The sequence below is a fragment of the Pristiophorus japonicus genome, chromosome 5 (genome assembly GCF_044704955.1).
Source record: "Pristiophorus japonicus isolate sPriJap1 chromosome 5, sPriJap1.hap1, whole genome shotgun sequence".
Taxonomy (NCBI): Eukaryota; Metazoa; Chordata; class Chondrichthyes; family Pristiophoridae; genus Pristiophorus; species Pristiophorus japonicus.
The window spans coordinates 299,949,177-299,966,222 of NC_091981.1; the positions used below are offsets into that span (position 1 = coordinate 299,949,177).

General features: G+C 47.5%; 1 protein-coding gene across 4 annotated transcripts in view; it reads left to right on the top strand.

The window, feature by feature from the left end:
• LOC139264786 (IQ motif and ankyrin repeat domain-containing protein 1-like) overlaps positions 1-17,046 on the top strand; it is a 168,917-nt gene that overhangs the window by 132,261 nt on the left and 19,610 nt on the right. For all 4 annotated transcript variants that reach the window (XM_070881921.1, XM_070881924.1, XM_070881923.1 and 1 more), the window contains one exon: positions 10,484-10,576. In XM_070881921.1, the coding sequence (XP_070738022.1) occupies positions 10,484-10,576 (93 nt within the window). The remainder of the gene's footprint in view (positions 1-10,483; positions 10,577-17,046) is intronic.

Consider the following 17,046-nt stretch of genomic DNA (forward strand, 5'->3'; position numbering starts at 1 on the left):
CCAATCTTTCCTCATAGCCATAATTCTCCAGTCCAGGCAGCATTCTCGTAAATCTCCTCTGTACCCTCTCTGGTGCAATCATATATTTCCTGTAATGTGGTGACCAGAACTGCACGCAGTACTCCAGCTGTGGCATAACCAGTGTTTTAAACAGTTCAAGCACAATCTCTGCTTTTGCATTCTATGCCTTGACAAATAAAGGCAAGTATTCCGTGTGCCTTCTTAACCACCTTATCTCCCTGGCCTGCTACCTTCAGGGATCTGTGGACCTGCACTCCAAGGTCCCTTTGTTCCTCTACATTTTTCAGTGCCCTACCATTTAATGTGTATTCCCTTGCCTTGTTAGAACTCCCCAGATGCATTACCCCACACTGCTCTGGATTGAATTCCATTTGCCACTGTTCTGCCCACCTGACCAGTTCATTGATATCTTCCTGCAGTCCACAGCTTTCTTCTTCATTGTCAACCACACAACCGATTATTGTATCATCTGCAAACTTCCTAATCATACCCCTTATAGTCAAGTCCAAGTCATTGATATATACGACCAAAAGCAAGGGACCCAGTACTGAGCCCTGTGGAACCCCACTGGATACAGCCCTCCAGTCACAAAAACACCCATCAACCATTACCCTTTGCTTCCTGCCTCTGAGCCAATTTTGGATCCAACTTGACACTTTGCCCTGGATCTCATGGGCTTTTACCTTCGTGACCAGTCTGCCTACAGAAGACTTTTGGATTCCCTTTTTTGTTAGCTGCCAATCTATTCTTATACTCTCTCTTTGCCGCTCTTATTTCCTGTTTCACTTCTCGTCTGAACTTTTATATTCAGCCTGATTCTCCCTTGTATTCTCCATCTGGCATCTGTCACATGCCCCATTTTTCTGCTTCACCTTTCTCTCTATCTCTTTCATCATCCAGGGAGCTCGGGCTTTGCGGCTCGTGGGAATGTATCTCGACTGTACCCGAATTATCTCCTCTTTAAAGGCAGCCCATTGTTCGATTAGTTTAGCCTGCTAATCTTTGATTCCAATTTACCCGGGCCAGATCCATTCTCAACCCACTGAAATTGACCTTCCTCCAATTGTACTTTTACTGTCGACTTCTCCCTGTCCTTTTCCATAGCTAATCAAATCCTTATGATACTATGATCACTGTTCCCTTAATGTTCCCCTACTGACACTTGCTCCACTTGACATATAAAATTCTGACAGGATTGGATAGGTTAGATGCAGGAAGAATGTTCCCGATGTTGGGGAAGTCCAGAACCAGGGGTCACAGTGTAAGGATAAGGGGTAAGCTATTTAGGACCGAGATGAGGAGAAACTTCTTCACTCAGAGAATTGTGAACCTGTGGAATTCTCTACCACAGAAAGTTGTTGAGGCCAGTTCATTAGATACATTCAAAAGGGAGTTAGATGTGGCCCTTACGGCTAAAGGGATCAAGGGGTATGGAGAGAAAGCAGGAATGGGGTACTGAGGTTAATGATCAGCCATGATCATACTGAATGGTGGTGCAGGTTCGAAGGGCCGAATGGCCTACTCCTGCACCTATTTTCTATGCTTGACCCACCTCATTCCCCAGAACCAGATCCAGCAATGTCTCCTCCCTCATTGGGCTGGAAACGTACTGATCAAGAAGGTTCTCCTGAACACACTTCAGAAATCCTTCCCCCTCTCTGCCCGTTACACTATTACTATCCCAGTCTATATTAGGATAGTTGAAGTCCCCTATTATCACTACTCTATAGATTTTGCATCTCTCTGTAATTCCCAACAAATTTGCTCCTCTATATCCTTCCCCACCAGTTGGTTGCCTATAGAATACACCCAGTAGTGTAACTCTAACCAGATCGATCTATCTGTGACTTGAATACATTCAATGAGCTAGCCTCAACTGCTTCCTTGGGCAGAGAATTCCACAGATTCACAACCCTCTGGGAGAAGAAATTCCTTCTCAACTCGGTTTTAAATCGGCTCCCCCGTAGTTTGAGGCTGTGCCCCCTAGTTCTAGTCTCCCCGACCAGTGGAAACAACCTCTCTGCCTCTATCTTGTCTATCCCTTTCATGATTTAAAATGTTTCTATTAGATCACCCCTCATCCTTCTGAACTCCAACGAGTAAAGACACAGTCTACTCAATCTATCATCATAAGGTAACCCCCTCATCTCCGGAATCAGCCTAGTGAATCGTCTCTGTAACCCCTCCAAAGCCAGTATATCCTTCCTTAAGTAAGGTGACCAAAACTGCACGCAGTACTCCAGGTGCGGCCTCACCAATACCCTGTACAGTTGCAGCAGGACCTCCCTGCTTTTGTACTCCATCCCTCTCGCAATGAAGGCCAACATTCCATTCACCTTCCTGATTACCTGCTGCACCTGCAAACTAACCTTTTGGGATTCATGCACAAGGACCCCCAGGTCCCTCTGCACCTCAGCATGTTGTAATTTCTCCCCATTCAAATAATATTCCCTTTTACTGTTTTTTTTTCCCAAGGTGGATGACCTCACACTTTCCGACAATGTATTCCATCTGCCAAACCTTAGCCCATTCGCTGAACCTATCTAAATCTCTTTGCAGCCTCTCTGTCCTCGACACAACCCGCTTTCCCACTAATCTTTGTGTCATCTATGTGTGCGCACTGGGTCCGTGCTGCAGGGCAGGTCTCCAGCCGTCCTGGTTAACCCTTGCCACTGGACCAAGACCTCGCTCTGTCAAGCCCGTGTGGTGGCTGGTGTGCAACGGTCACCCCACGTTAAAAAAATCCATGCACAGGCATCTTCCATCCTTCAGGATGTCGTTCGGGTCCTTCATTTGAAACACCTGTGAACTCATCCTTTTTTGGCGTGGAAGCAAGTCATCCTCGCTTCGAGGGACTGCCTATGATGATGACATGCATGGTACACCTATTTTAGACCTTCTTGTATTAGTCTAACCCCATCTAATAACTTACTATTTCTGACGTGAGTGCTCTCCGTCTCCCCCAATCCTTTGAGCATTTTATTTCCTCTTCCCAGTGCTACATCTTGGGGCCCATCCCTCTGCCAAATTAGTTTCATCATCATAGGCAGTCCCTCGAAATCGAGGAAGACTTACTTCCACTCTAAAAGTGAGTTCTTGGGTGACTGAACAGTCCAATACGGGAATTACAGTCTCTGTCACAGGTGGGACAGACAGTGGTTGAAGGAAAGTGTGGGTGGGGAGTCTGGTTTGCTGCACGCTCCTTCCGCTGCCTGCGCTTGGTTTCTGCACGCTCTCAGCGACGAGACTCGAGGGGCTCAGCGCCCTCCCGGATGCACTTCCTCCACTTAGCTGGTCTTTGGCCAGGGACTCCCAGATGTCGATGGGGATGTTGCACTTTATCAGGGAGGCTTTGAGGGTGTCCTTGAAACGTTTCCTCTGCCCACTTGGGGCTCACTTGCCATGTAGGAGTTTCGAGTAGAGCGCTTGCTTTGGGAATCTCGTGTCAGGCATGCGGACAATGTGACCTGCCCAGCGGAGCTGGTCGAGTGTGGTCAGTGCTTCACTGCTGAGGATGTTGGCCTGGTCGAGGACACTGACATTGGTTAAACCTGTCATGTATTCAACCAGCATTGTAACCCATGTATAAACTGACCTAAGTTGTACACCGTGAGAACACTGACCACTAGGTGGGAGACACTCCTAACCTGGACCGTCAGGTATAAAAGGGGAAGCTCCACCCACCTTCATCACTTGAGTGCTAAGGAATAAAGGACAGGTCACAGACTGACCTTCTCTCAAGCATGGACCTCGTGTGAATTTATACTGTATAGTAAGGACGTATCAAAACCCTTCCCAACAGCACTAGCAATCCCCTCCCCGCCCCCACCCACCTCCCGGCCCCACGAGGATATTGGTCCCGGCTCTGTTGAGATGCAACCTGTCCGGCCTGTAAGGTCCCACCTCCCCCAGAAACAGTCCCAATGCCCCAGGAATTTGAAGCTAAATCTACAGGCCCAGTAACAGTCTGTGAGATATCTTCTATTAATAACCCCTGCTGTCCTTCTCACCTGCTGTGTGCTAAAGACAAGTGACCTGTGTTACTGTTGTCAACGAGCTCTGGTGTTTCTAATGTAATCACAGATATATTTCTCTCGACTGGCCTCAGCACGTTGACACAACATATCCATCCCGGTTTCGCAGACAATGAAGAGCAGGGTCTGTTGTTCTCTGGGTAAACATCGCAGCTATTGTGCACAATGTGATCAGACAAACAGTGGTGAGATAATCGGGCATTTATTGTCTGAACTTATTGAGGTATGAACGCTGAGCATGCAGCCTCTACCTTAAACAGTGCCCCAGCTCAGTTACATCCAGCTTTTTATTATCCATTTATGCTGTCTCTTCCCTCCTTTGTGTCAGCTGTGACTCAGTGGGCAGCACTCTCGCCTCTGAGTCAGAAGGTTGTGGGTTCAAGTCCCACTCCAGAGTCTTGAGCACATAAATCCAGGCTGACAATTCAGTGCAGTACTGAGGGAGCGTTGCACTGTCGGAGGGTCAGTACTGAGGGAGCGCAGCACTGTCGGAGGGGCAGTACTGAGGGAGTGCTGCACTGTCGAAGGGACAGTACTGAGGGAGTGCTGCACTGTCAGAGGGGCAGTACTGAGGGAGTGCTGCACTGTCGGAGGGGCAGTACTGAGGGAGCGTTGCACTGTTGGAGGGTCAGTACTGAGGGAGCGCTGCACTGTTGGAGGGGTAGTACTGAGGGAGTGCTGCACTATCGAAGGGACAGTACTGAGGGAGCGCTGCACTATCGAAGGGACAGTAATATGGCAGGGGGATGGGAACCAATGCAGGGAGATAGAGGGAAACAAAAAGGAGGCAAAAACAAAAGACAGAAAGGAGATGAGGAAAAGTGGAGGGCAGAGAAACCCAAGGCAAAGAACAAAAAGGGCCATTGTACAGCAAAATTCTAAAAGGACAGAGGGTGTTAAAAAAACAAGCCTAAAGGCTTTGTGTCTTAATGCAAGGAGTATCCGCAATAAGGTGGATGAATTAACTGTGCAAATAGATGTTAACAAATATGATGTGATTGGGATTACGGAGACGTGGCTCCAGGATGAGCAGGGCTGGGAACTCAACATCCAGGGGTATTCAACATTCAGGAAGGATAGAATAAAAGGAAAAGGAGGTGGGGTAGCATTGCTGGTTAAGGAGGAGATTAAGGCAATAGTTAGGAAGGACATTAGCTTGGATGATGTGGAATCTATATGGGTAGAGCTGCAGAACACCAAAGGGCAAAAAACGTTAGTGGGAGTTGTGTACAGACCTCCAAACAGTAGGTGTGATGTTGGGGAGGGCATCAAACAGGAAATTAGGGGTGCGTGCAATAAAGGTGCAGCAGTTATAATGGGTGACTTTAATATGCACATAGATTGGGCTAACCAAACTGGAAGCAATACGGTGGAGGAGGATTTTCTGGAGTGCATAAGGGATGGTTTTTTAGACCAATATGTCGAGGAACCAACTCGGGGGGAGGCCATCTTAGACTGGGTGTTATGTAATGAGAGAGGATTAATTAGCAATCTCATTGTGCGAGGCCCCTTGGGGAAGAGTGACCATAATATGGTGGAATTCTGCATTGGGATGGAGAATGAAACAGTTAATTCAGAGACCATGGTCCAGAACTTAAAGAAGGCTAACTTTGAAGGTATGAGGCGTGAATTGGCTGGGATGGATTGGCGAATGATACTTAAGGGGTTGACTGTGGATGGGCAATGGCAGACATTTAGAGACCGCATGGATGAACTACAACAATTGTACATTCCTGTCTGGCATAGAAATAAAAAAGGGAAGGTGGCTCAACCGTGGCTATCAAGGGAAATCAGGGATAGTATTAAAGCCAAGGAAGTGGCATACAAATTGGCCAGAAATAGCAGCGAACCTGGGGACTGGGAGAAATTTAGAACTCAGCAGAGGAGGACAAAGGGTTTGATTAGGGCAGGGAAAATGGAGAAAGAGAAGAAGCTTGCAGGGAACATTAAGACGGATTGCAAAAGGTTCTATAGATATATAAAGAGAAAAAGGTTAGTAAAGACAAACGTAGGTCCCCTGCAGTCAGAATCAGGGGAAGTCATAACGGGGAACAAAGAAATGGCGGACCAATTGAACAAGTACTTTGGTTCGGTATTCACAAAGGAGGACACGAACAACCTTCCGGTTATAAAAGGGGTCGGGGGGTCTAGTAAGGAGGAGGAACTGAGGGAAATCCTTATTAGCCGGGAAATTGTGTTGGGGAAATTGAAGGGATTGAAGGCCGATAAATCCCCAGGGCCTGATGGACTGCATCCCAGAGTACTTAAGGAGGTGGCCTTGGAAATAGTGGATGCGTTGACAGTCATTTTCCAACATTCCATTGACTCTGGATCAGTTCCTATGGAGTGGAGGGTAGCCAATGTAACCCCACTTTTTAAAAAAGGAGGGAGAGAGAAAACAGGGAATTATAGACCGGTCAGCCTGACATCGGTAGTGGGTAAAATGATGGAATCAATTATTAAGGATGTCATAGCAGTGCATTTGAAAAGAGGTGACATGATAGGTCCAAGTCAGCATGGATTTGTGAAAGGGAAATCATGCTTGACAAATCTTCTGGAATTTTTTGAGGATGTTTCCAGTAAAGTGGATAAGGGAGAACCAGTTGATGTGGTATATTTGGACTTTAAGAAGGCGTTCGACAAGGTCCCACACAAGAGATTGATGTGCAAAGTTAGAGCACATGGGATTGGGGGTAGTGTACTGACATGAATTGAGAACTGGTTGTCAGACAGGAAGCAAAGAGTAGGAGTAAATGGGTACTTTTCAGAATGGCAGGCAGTGACTAGTGGGGTACCGCAAGGTTCTGTGCTGCGGCCCCAGCTGTTTACACTGTACATTAATGATTTAGATGAGGGGATTAAATGTAGTATCTCCAAATTTGCGGATGACACTAAGTTGGGTGGCAGTGTGAGCTGCGAGGAGGATGCTGTGAGGCTGCAGAGCGACTTGGATAGGTTAGGTGAGTGGGCAAATGCATGGCAGATGAAGTATAATGTGGATAAATGTGAGGTTATCCACTTTGGTGGTAAAAACAGAGAGACAGACTATTATCTGAATGGTGACAGATTAGGAAAAGGGGAGGTGCAAAGAGACCTGGGTGTCATGGTACAGCAGTCATTGAAGGTTGGCATGCAGGTGCAGCAGGCGGTTAAGAAAGCAAATGGCATGTTGGCCTTCATAGCAAGGGGATTTGAGTACAGGGGCAGGGAGGTGTTGCTACAGTTGTACAGGGCATTGGTGAGGCCACACCTGGAGTATTGTGTACAGTTTTGGTCTCCTAACCTGAGGAAGGACATTCTTGCTATTGAGGGAGTGCAGCGAAGGTTCACCAGACTGATTCCCGGGATGGCGGGACTGACCTATCAAGAAAGACTGGATCAACTGGGCTTGTATTCACTGGAGTTCAGAAGAATGGGAGGGGACCTCATAGAAACATTTAAAATTCTGACGGGTTTAGACAGGTTAGATGCAGGAAGAATGTTCCCAATGTTGGGGAAGTCCAGAACCAGAGGTCACAGTCTAAGGATAAGGGGTAAGCCATTTAGGACCGAGATGCGGAGGAACTTCTTCACCCAGAGAGTGGTGAACCTGTGGAATTCTCTACCACAGAAAGTTGTTGAGGCCAATTCACTAAATATATTCAAAAAGGAGTTAGATGAGGTCCTTACTACTAGGGGGATCAAGGGGTATGGCGAGAAAGCAGGAATGGGGTACTGAAGTTGAATGTTCAGCCATGAACTCATTGAAGGGCCGAATGGCCTACTCCTGCACCTATTTTCTATGTTTCTATGTTTCTCTGTCCTGAGGGAGCGCTGCACTGTTGCAGGGACAGTACTGAGGGAGTGCTGCACTGTCAGAGGGGCAGTACTGAAGGAGCGCTGCACTGTCGGAGGGGCAGTACTGAAGGAGCGCTGCACTGTCGGAGGGGCAGTACTGAGGGAGCGCTGCACTGTCGGAGGGGCAGTACTGAGGGAGCGCTGCATTGTCGGAGGGGCAGTACTGAGGGAGTACTGCACTGTCCGACGGGCAGTACTGAGGGAGTACTGCACTGTCGAAGGGACAGTACTGAGGGAGTGCTGCACTGTCGGAGGGGCAGTACTGCGGGAGTGCTGCACTGTCTTTCGGACGAGACGTTAAACTGAGGCCCAATCTGCTCTCTCAGGTGGACCTAAAAGATCCCATGGCACTATTTTGAAGAAGAGCAGGAGAGTTATCCCCAGTGTCCTGGGGCCAATATTTATCCCTCAATCAACATAAAAAAACCTCAATTATCTGGTCATTATCACATTGCTGTGTGTGGGAGCTTGCTGTGCGCAAACTGGCTGCCACGTTGCCCACTTTACAACAGTGAGCACACTCCAAAAGTACTTCATTGGCTGTAATGTGCTTTGAGACGTCCGGTGGTCGTGAAAGGCGCAATATAAATGCAAGTCTTCCGTTTATTTTTTGTCGATGGCTGGTTTTGGTAAGTATAACTCTTTCCCTTCAGTGGTTTCATCATCATCATAGGCAGTCCCTCTGAATCGAGTAAGACTTGCTTCCACTCTTAACATGAGTTCATAAGTGACTGAACAGTCCAATACGAGAACCACGGTCCCTGTCACAGGTGGGACAGACAGTGGTTGAGGGAAAGGGAGGGTGGGGCTGGTTTGCCGCACGCTCCTTCCGCTGCCTGCGCTTGGTTTCTGCATGCTCTCGGCGACGAGACTCGAGGTGCTCAGCGCCCTCCCGAATACACTTCCTCCACTTAGGGCAGTCTATGGCCAGGGACTCCCAGGTGTCGGTGGGGATGTTGCACTTTATCAGGGAGGCTTTGAGGGTGTCCCTGTAACGTTTCCTCTGCCCACCCTTGGCTTATTTGCCGTGGACGAGTTCCGAGTAGAGCGCTTGCTTTGGGAGTCTCGTGTCGGTTTAACCTAGATCTGTATCGCCTTAAATTCTTTTGAAAACATCTCCCACTGATCTCAGTCATTTTGCCCATGTGCAGATTTACCCAGTTTACTGCGGACTGTCTCAGTCTGAGCCCGTTGAAGTTGGCCTCGCCCAAGTCCCGAATCTGGCTCACAGCTCATTATTAAATCCCCGTCGCAAAGTCATTTGCACCCAACAGGAGGTACAAGTGGACCCAATTTCTCCCCCGATATGTTTTAACTGGGCTAAAAATAACATTACCTTATTGGACAGGGCTTTTGATGTAAAAATGGGCGATCACGTTTTATGGTTCAATTTTTGGCGTAAGAATTTCAAGGGTTTCGCTGGGCAAAGGTTGGTCAAATAGCCCAACTCTTCACCCACAGCAGTCCTTTCCTTTCAGATTTGTACGCTCTATCACGGGAATTGTTCACAAATCGCAAGTTCTGGATTTCAGCAAAAGTGGTGCATGCTGGAACCATGACATTTCGGGGTCTTTCCGGGCACATGTGCACCTCATACCCGCCCATGGGGAACGTATAGTCACCCCTGTTGTTGCAGGACCTCGTGTTAATATCGCATCCGAAAGACAACACCTCCGACAGTGCAGCGCTCCCTTAGTACTGCCCCTCCGACAATGCAGCGCTCCCTCAGTACTGCCCCTCCGACAGTGCAGCGCTCTCTCAGTACTGCCCCTCCGACAGTGCAGTGCTCCCTTAGTACTGCCCCTCCGACAGTGCAGCGCTCCCTTAGTACTGCCCCTCCGACAGTGCAGCGCTCCCTCAGTACTGCCCCTCCGACAGTGCAGTGCTCCCTCAGTACTGCCCCTCCGACAGTGCAGCGCTCCCTCAGTACTGCCCCTCCGACAGTGCAGCGCTCCCTTAGTACTGCCCCTCCGACAGTGCAGCGCTCCCTCAGTACTGCCCCTCTGACAGTTCAGCCCTCCCTCAGTACTGCCCCTCCGACAGTGCAGCGCTCCCTCAGTACTGCCCCTCTGACAGTTCAGCCCTCCCTCAGTACTGCACTGAAGTGTGTGGATGGTACTGAGTGTGACCGGCATAGGTAAATCCAACACCTGGTGTCCTTGAGCCAACCAGGTAACACTGAGTCTGTGCTGCGATAACAATAACGGACCTCTGAGACCTGTGCCCGAAGGAGACTTCCTGCTCCTGCCCCCACACGTTGGTTGTGGGCTGTATCAAGTCATCGCTGATGGCCCCAAGCCCCCAACAGCTGCACCAATTGAGAAAGATCTTGGAACCGCTCAATCTTCAGAACAGAGTCGCAGCACCAGCAGTGTGCTGGAAGAGTAAGCAGAGCTTGTGGCTGGGGTTAAGTGGGGCGTAGTGCAGGGTGGGTGGATATAATATCCAGTGTGGTATCCAGTGGTGGGTGACAGGTTCAGGAAATGATGGACGGTCCCCTCAACGCTTGCTTTATTGATGTCCTGAGCATTGTGCACAGTCAAGGGCTGGAACACCGCTAACCAGTTAACCCAATGTCATTCTCTCCTCAGCTACAGAAAGCCTACTGTGAGCTCAACAAACGCATCAATGAACATGACAAGTGTGTGCAGAAAAACCTGAGTAAAACCGACATCACACTGCGGGTGAGTCAGGGCTTCGGGAGAGCGGGAGGGCCAGTGTTCTGTAGTGTGAGTGTCCCTCTCTCTGTCTCTGTCTCTTTCTGTCTCTCTGTCTCTTTCTGTCTCTCTGTCTGTCTGTCTGTCTGTCTGTCGCTCTCTCTCTCTCTGTCTGTCTCTGTCTCTCTGTCTCTGTCTCTGTCTCTTACTCTGTCTCTTTCTCTCTCTGTCTGTCTCTGTCTCTCTCTGTCTGTCTCTCTCTGTCTCTATCTCTCTGTCTCTGTCTCTCTCTCTCTCTCTCTCTTTCTCTGTCTGTTTCTGTCTCTCTATCTCTCTCTGTCTCTCTCTCTGTCTCTCTCTCCGTCTGTCTCTCTCTGTCTCTCTCTCCGTCTGTCTCTCTCTGTCTCTCTCTCTCTGTCTCTCTCTGTCTCGTTCTGTCTGTCTCTGTCTCTGTCTCTCTCTCTCTGTCTGTCTGTCTGTCTGTCTCTCTCTCTGTCTGTCTGTCTGTCTGTCTGTCTCTCTCTCTCTGTCTCTGTCTCTGTCTAATTGTCTATCTGTCTCTCTCTCTCTGTCTGTTTGTCTGTCACTTTCTGTTAGCCTGTGTTACACAAGATAAGGAGTCATGGGATTAGGGGTAATATATTAGCGTGGATAGAAGATTGGTTAATGGACAGAAAACAGAGAGTATGGATAATCTGATCATTTTCCAGTTGGCAGGCTGTAACTAGTAGGGTGCCACAAGGATCAATGCTTGGGCCTCAGCTATTCACAATCTTGACATTCATCATCGAATCCCCCACCGTCAACATCCTGGGAGCACCATTGACCAGAAACTTAACTGGACCAGCCACATAAATACTGAGGCAACAAGAGCAGGTCAGAGGCTGGGTATTCTGCGACGAGTGTCTCACCTCCTGACTCCTCAAAGCCTTTCCACCATCTACAAGGCACAAGTCAGGAGTGTGATGGAATACTCTCCACTTGCCTGGATGAGTGCAGCTCCAACAACACTCAAGAAGCTCGACATCATCCAGGATAAAGCAGCCCATTTGATCGGCACCCCATCCACCACCTTCAACATTCACTCCCTCCACCACCGGTGCACCGTGGCTGCAGTGTGTACCATCTACAAGATGCACTGCAGCAACTCACCAAGGCTTCTTCAACAGCACCTCCCAAACCCGCGACCTCTACCCTCCAGAAGGACAAGGGCAGCAGGCGCATGGGAACACCACCACCTCCACGTTCCCCTCCAAGTCACACACCATCCTGACTTGGAAATATATCGTCGCTGGGTCACAATCCTGGAACTCCCATCCTAACAGCACTGTGGGAGCACCTTCACCACACGGACTGCAGCGGTTCAAGAAGGTGACTCACCACCACCTTCTCACGGGCAATTAGGGACGGGCAATAAATGCTGGCCTTGCCAACGACACCCACATCCCAGGAACTAATAAAAAAAAATATTAATACTTAGTTCAAGGGACCGAGAGCAATGTGTAACGTAGTCAAGTTTGCTAACGATACAAAGATGGGAGGAAAAGCAATGTGTGAGGAGGACACAAAAAATCTGCAAAAGGACATAGACAGGCTAAGCGAGTGGAAACAAATTGGCAGATGGAGTATAATGTTGGAAAGTGTGAGGTCATGCACTTTGGCAGAAAAAAATCGAAGAGCAAGTTATTATTTAAATGGAGAAAAATTTCAAAGTGCTGCAGTACAGCGGGACCTGGGGGTACTTGTGCATGAAACACAAAAGGTTAGTATGCAGGTACAGCAAGTGATCAGGAAGGCCAAAGGTATCTTGGCCTTTATTGCAAAGGGGAAGCAGTATAAAAAGTGGCCCTAGAAATAGTGGATGCATGGGTGATCATTTTCCAACAGTCTATTGACTCTGGATCAGTTCCTATGGACTGGAGGGTAGCTAATGTAACACCACTTTTTAAAAAAGGAGGGAGAGAGAAAACGGGTAATTATAGACCGGTTAGCCTGACATCAGTAGTGGGGAAAATGTTGGAATCAATTATTAAGAATGAAATAGCAGCGCATTTGGAAAGCAGTGACAGGATCGGTCCAAGTCAGCATGAATTTATGAAAGGGAAATCATGCTTGACAAACCTTCTGGAATTTTTTGAGGATGTAACTAGTAGAGTGGACAAGGGAGAACAAGGCTTTTGACAAGGTCCCACACAAGAGATTGGTGTGCAAAATTAAAGCAGGTGGTATTGGGGGTAATGTACTGACATGGATAGAGAACTGGTTGGCAGACAGGAAGCAGAGATTTGGGACAAACGGGTCCTTTTCAGAATGGCAGGCAGTGACTAGTGGAGTGCCGCAGGGCTCAGTGCTGGGGCCCCAGCTATTTACTATATACATGAATGATTTAGATGAAGGAGTTGACATTAAGCTGGATGGCGGTGTGAGCTGTGAGGAGAACGCTAAGAGGCTTCAGGGTGACTTGGACAGGTTAGGTGAGTGGGCAAATGCATGGCAGATGCAGTATAATGTGGATAAATGTGAGGTTATCCACTTTAGGGGCAAAACTACGAAGGCAGAATATTATCTGAATGGTGGCAGATGAGGAAAAGGGGAGGTGCAACGAGACCTGGGTGTCATGGTACATCAGTCATTGAAAGTTGGCATGCAGGTACAGCAGGTGTTGAAGAAGGCAAATGGTATGTTGGCCTTCATAGCTAGGGGATTTGAATATAGGAGCAGGGAGGTCTTGATGGAGTTTACAGGGCCTTGGTGTTCAGAATATTGTGTTCAGTTTTGATCTCCTAATCTGAGGAAGGACGTTCTTGCTATTGAGGGAGTGCAGCGAAGGTTCACCAGACTGATTCCCGAGATGGCAGGACTGACATATGAGGAGAGACTGGATCGACTGGGCCTGTAATCACTGGAATTTAGAAGGATGAGAGGGGATCTCATATAAACACATAAAATTCTGACGGAACTGGACGGGTTATATGCAGGAAGAATGTTCCTGATGTTGGGGAAGTCCAGAACCAGGGGACACAGTCTAAGGATAAGGGGTAAGCCATTTAGGACTGAGATGAGGAGAAACTTCTTCACTCAGAGAGTTGTTAACATGTGGAATTCCCTACCGCAGAGAGTTGTTGATGCAAGTCCATTGGATAAATTCAAAAAGGAGTTAGATATGGCTCTTACGGCTAAAGGGATCAAGAGGTATGGAGAGAAAGCAGGAAAGGGGTATCGAGGTGAATGATCAGCCACAAGAACATAAGAACATAAGAATTAGGAACAGGAGTGGGCCATCGAGCCCCTTGAGCCTGCTCCGCCATTCAACAAGATCATGGCTGATCTGGCCATGGACTCAGCTCTACTTACCCGCCCTCTCCCGGTAACCCTTAATTCCCTTATTGGTTAAAAATCTATCTATCTGTGACTTGAATACATTCAATGAGCTAGCCTCAACTGCTTCCTTGGGCAGAGAATTCCACAGATTCACAACCCTCTGGGAGAAGAAATTCCTTCTCAACTCGGTTTTAAATTGGCTCCCCCGTATTTTGAGGCTGTGTCCCCTAGTTCTTGCCTCCCCTACCAGTGGAAACAACCTCTCTGCCTCTATCTTGTCTATCCCTTTCATGATTTTAAATGTTTCTGTAAGATCACCCCTCATCCTTCTGAACTCCAACGAGTAAAGACCCAGTCTTCTCAATCTGTCATCATAAGGTAACCCCCTCATCTCCGGGATCAGCCTCGTGAATCATCTCTGTACCCCCTCCAAAGCCAGTGTATCCTTCCTTAAGAAAGGTGACCAAAACTGTACGCAGTACTCCAGGTGCGGCCTCACCAATACCCTATACAGTTGCATCAGGACCTCCCTGCTTTTGTACTCCATCCCTCTCGCAATGAAGGCCAACATTCCATTCGCCTTCCTGATTACCTGCTGCACCTGCAAACTAACTTTTGGGATTCATGCACAAGGACCCCTAGGTCCCTCTGCACCTCAGCATGTTGTAATTTCTCCCCATTCAAATAATATTCCCTTTTACTGTTTTTTTCCCCAAGGTGGATGACCTCACACTTTCCGACATTGTATTCCATCTGCCAAACCTTAGCCCATTCGCTTAACCTATCCAAATCTCTTTGCAGCCTCTCTGTGTCCTCTACACAACCTGCTTTCCCACTAATCTTTGTGTCATCTGCAAATTTTGTTACACTACACTCTGTCCCCTCTTCCAGGTCATCTATGTATATTGTAAACAGTTGTGGTCCCAGCACCGATCCCTGTGGCACACCACTAACCACCAATTTCCAACCCGAAAAGGACCCATTTATCCCGACTCTGCTTTCTGTTAGCCAGCCAATTCTCTATCCATGCTAATACATTTCCTCTGACTCCGCGTACCTTTATCTTCTGCAGCAACCTTTTGTGTGGCACCTTATCGAATGCCTTTTGGAAATCTAAACACACCACATCCATCGGTACACCTTTATCCACCATGCTCATTATATCCTCAAAGAATTCCAGTAAATTAGTTAAACATGATTTCCCCTTCATGAATCCATGCTGCGTCTGCTTGATTGCACTATTCCTATCTAGATGTCCCGCTATTTCTTCCTTCATGATAGTTTCAAGCATTTTCCCCACTACAGATGTTAAACTAACCGGCCTATAGTTACCTGCCTTTTGTCTGCCCCCTTTTTTAAACAGAGGCGTTACATTAGCTGCTCTCCAATCCGCTGGTACCTCCCCAGAGTCCAGAGAATTTTGGTAGATTATAACGAATGCATCTGCTATAACTTCCGCCATCTCTTTTAATATCCTGGGATGCATTTCATCAGGACCAGGGGACTTGTCTACCTTGAGTCCCATTAACCCGTCCAGCACTACCCCCTTAGTGATAGTGATTGTCTCAAGGTCCTCCCTTCCCACATTCCTGTGACCAGCAATTTTTGGCATGGTTTTTGTGTCTTCCACTGTGAAGACCGAAGCAAAATAATTGTTTAAGGTCTCAGCCATTTCCACATTTCCCATTATTAAATCCCCCTTCTCATCTTCTGAGGGACCAACATTTACTTTAGTCACTCTTTTCCGTTTTATATATCTGTAAAAGCTTTTACTATCTGTTTTTATGTTTTGCGCAAGTTTACCTTCGTAATCTATCTTTCCTTTCTTTATTGCTTTTTTAGTCATTCTTTGCTGTTGTTTAAAATTTTCCCACTCCTCTAGTTTCCCACTAACCTTGGCCACCTTATACGCATTGGTTTTTAATTTGATACTCTCCTTAATTTCCCTGATTATTCACGGCTGGTTGTCCCTTCTCTTACCGCCCTTCTTTTTCACTGGAATATATTTTTGTTGAGCACTATGAAAGAGCTCCTTAAAAGTCCTCAACTGTTCCTCAATTGTGCCACCGTTTAGTCTGTGTTCCCAGTCTACTTTAGCCAACTCTGCCCTCATCCCACTGTAGTCCCCTTTGCTTAAGAATAGTACGCTCGTTTCTGACACAACTTCCTCACCCTCAATCTGTATTACAAATTCAACCATACTGTGATCACTCATTCCGAGAGGATCTTTTACTTGGAGATCGTTTATTTTTCCTGTCTCATTACACAGGACCAGATCTAAGATAGCTTGCTCCCTTGTAGGTTCTGTTACATACTGTTCTAAGAAACAATCTAAGAATTCCTCCTCCAGGCTACCCCGTGCGATTTGAGTTGACCAATCGATATGTAGGTTAAAATCCCCCATGACTACTGCCGTTCCTTTTTCACATGCCTCCATTATTTCCTTGATTATTGCCCGTCCCACCATGAAGTTATTATTTGGGGGCCTATAAACTACGCCCACCAGTGACTTTTTCCCCTTGTTATCTCGAAACTCCACCCACAATGATTCAACATTTTGTTCATTAGAGCCAATATTGTCTCTCACAACTGCCCTGATATCATCCTTTTTTAACAGAGCTACCCCACCTCCTTTCCCTTCTTGTCTATCTTTCCGAATCGTCAGATACCCCTGTATGTTTAATTCCCAGTCTTGGTCACCCTGCAACCATGTTTCTGTAATGGCCACCAAATCATACCCATTTGTAATGATTTGTGCCATCAACTCATTTACTTTATTTTGAATGCTGCGTGCATTTAGGTAGAGTGTTTTAATCCTAGTTTTTAAACCATGATTTTTAGTTTTGACCCCTCCTGTAGCCCCTTTATATTCAGTGGCCCTTTTTGTTTTTTGCCTTGGGTTTCTCTGCCTCCACTTTTACTCATCTCCTTTCTGTCTTTTGCTTTTGTCTCCTTTTTGTTTCCCTCTGTCTCCCTGTATTGGTTCCCATCCCCCTGCCATATTAGTTTAACTCCTCCCCAACAGCACGAGCAAACACTCCCCCTAGGACATTGCTTCCGGTCCTGCCCAGGTGCAGACCGTCCGGTTTGTACTGGTCCCACCTCCCCCAGAACCTGTTCCAATGCCCCAGGAATTTGAATCCCTCCCTGCTGCACCACTGCTCAAGCCACGTATT